Source organism: Myotis brandtii, unplaced genomic scaffold (genome assembly GCF_000412655.1).
Source record: "Myotis brandtii unplaced genomic scaffold, ASM41265v1 scaffold434, whole genome shotgun sequence".
Classification (NCBI taxonomy): domain Eukaryota; kingdom Metazoa; phylum Chordata; class Mammalia; order Chiroptera; family Vespertilionidae; genus Myotis; species Myotis brandtii.
In genome coordinates, this window is record NW_005366599.1 from 1,339,115 (window position 1) to 1,340,751 (window position 1,637).

Genomic DNA, 1,637 nt, shown 5'->3' on the forward strand with positions numbered 1-1,637 from the left:
GGGATGTGGGGGGCAGCGGGGAGCCCACAGCCCAGCCCTGCAGGCGGCTCAGAAAGGTCATGTACCGCAGTTCCGCCCAGGGTGACCCCGGCGGAAGGAGCCCCCAGAGCGAGGACGGGTGGGCAGCGAGAGGCAGAGGGAGAAAAGCCTCACGTTCCGCACGAGAGGGACCTACCGTGACACAGACACACGGCGTCCGCCCTGCCCCCAGGAGGTAAAAAAGGCTTCGCCAGTCAGCAGGAGATCTCAAACCACTTCTCAGACACGAAGGCCACGGGGATGAGGTGCCGATCCGAAGAGGAGGGTCTGTGGCGACAGAAAGGCACGGCTTGCACGGCTGGTCCAGGCCCACAGGCCCGGCGGGCCCGCTGCACACACCGGCTTCTCGAGGCACAGAGAACCGTCGGGCTTCCAGACGAAGCTGCCACTTCCCGGGCCAGCGAGGGCTGGCGGAGCTTCACCTTCCGCCGAAAAGCAAGTACCTTTCCACCCACGGTCCCTCACCAGGGCTCAAGCATGCCCACCGTGCCACCCCGCCCGTGCCACCCTGCCCATGGACACCCTGCCCGTGGACACCCTGCCCGTGGACACCCTGCCCATGGCCACTCTGCCTGACAGAGGGGCAGAGTGGGGGGACAAAGTGAAACAGGACCCATCACCATCCCCCGCCCACCCCCGAGGCTGGGGCGCTGGCTGGCAGGGTTTCTGTCCAAAGAGGCGGCACAGTCAGTGAAAATCCTTCCACCAAGTCCTGGGAGCCGGCCCTCCGCAGGCTGGGGGTGGCCCCGAGCTTCCCAGTGTCCTCGAGTGAAAGAAGTGGTGATGGGAAGGTCAGTCCTGAGGCCTCCCCTCTGGGAAAGGGGCGTCCCACACACAATGTGGATGCACAACGCGGAGCAGCCGCTGGTTCCCGGAGGGACAGGCTGCGTCAGCCACGGGCCCTCCAGCTGAAGTCACCCCATCTCCCCATCTGGTTCTGGGGTGCCTTGGGCAGGGTCACCAGCTGCCATCCCGCACTGACAGGGACCCCCAAATCCACCTGCCTTCCTACCCATTTCCTCCCCAAATTAAGCTGGTGCAGGATTTGTTTTAATTTATAAAATGAGGCCTGAGTGTGCGCCCGCTTTTAGAAAGGAGCTTATTGATGGTTTAATGCAATTCCGGACGCACTGGCCGCTGACTCAGGTGCTGGAGGGCGCCCAGCGCGCGTCAGGGCTGTGCGCGCTCAGGGATCGCTCCTGGTTAATAAGAACATGGCTGGAGTCCGGCTGGGATTCCATGGTTTTGCTCGATTCGCTGCGGACACTTTATGGATGCGGGTCAGAGACACTGACCGGGGGGACCCATCGGGAAGGCTGGCCCTGAGGGCTACAAAGCTGGCTTGGAGCTGGGGGGGGGGGCAGTGACGCCCGCTCCAGGACACAGAGGCGGGAAGGGGCACCGAGGGGGCAAGGCATTCGCCACTGCCCAGTGCAGGTCGGGCAGCTTCTGGCGGCAGCTGCGGCCTCTCTCTGGGTGGGGGAAGGCCCTTGCGTTTGCTCGGACCCTCAGACCCTCAGACCCAGGTGAAGGTATCCCGCCCCTCCCACCCGGGCCCGGTCCACAGCCCCGCGACCACACTGTGCACCCCCCACGAC

General features: G+C 64.8%; 1 protein-coding gene across 1 annotated transcript in view; it reads right to left on the reverse strand.

Moving 5' to 3' along the window:
- The window catches only part of AJAP1 (adherens junctions associated protein 1), a 45,404-nt gene that overhangs the window by 3,949 nt on the left and 39,818 nt on the right, over positions 1-1,637 (reverse strand). The window contains exons 4-5 of the mRNA XM_014546191.1: positions 674-705; positions 176-499 (exon numbers count right to left, since the gene is read on the reverse strand). Coding sequence (XP_014401677.1) covers positions 234-499; positions 674-705 — 298 coding nt within the window. The 3' untranslated portion in view covers positions 176-233. The remainder of the gene's footprint in view (positions 1-175; positions 500-673; positions 706-1,637) is intronic.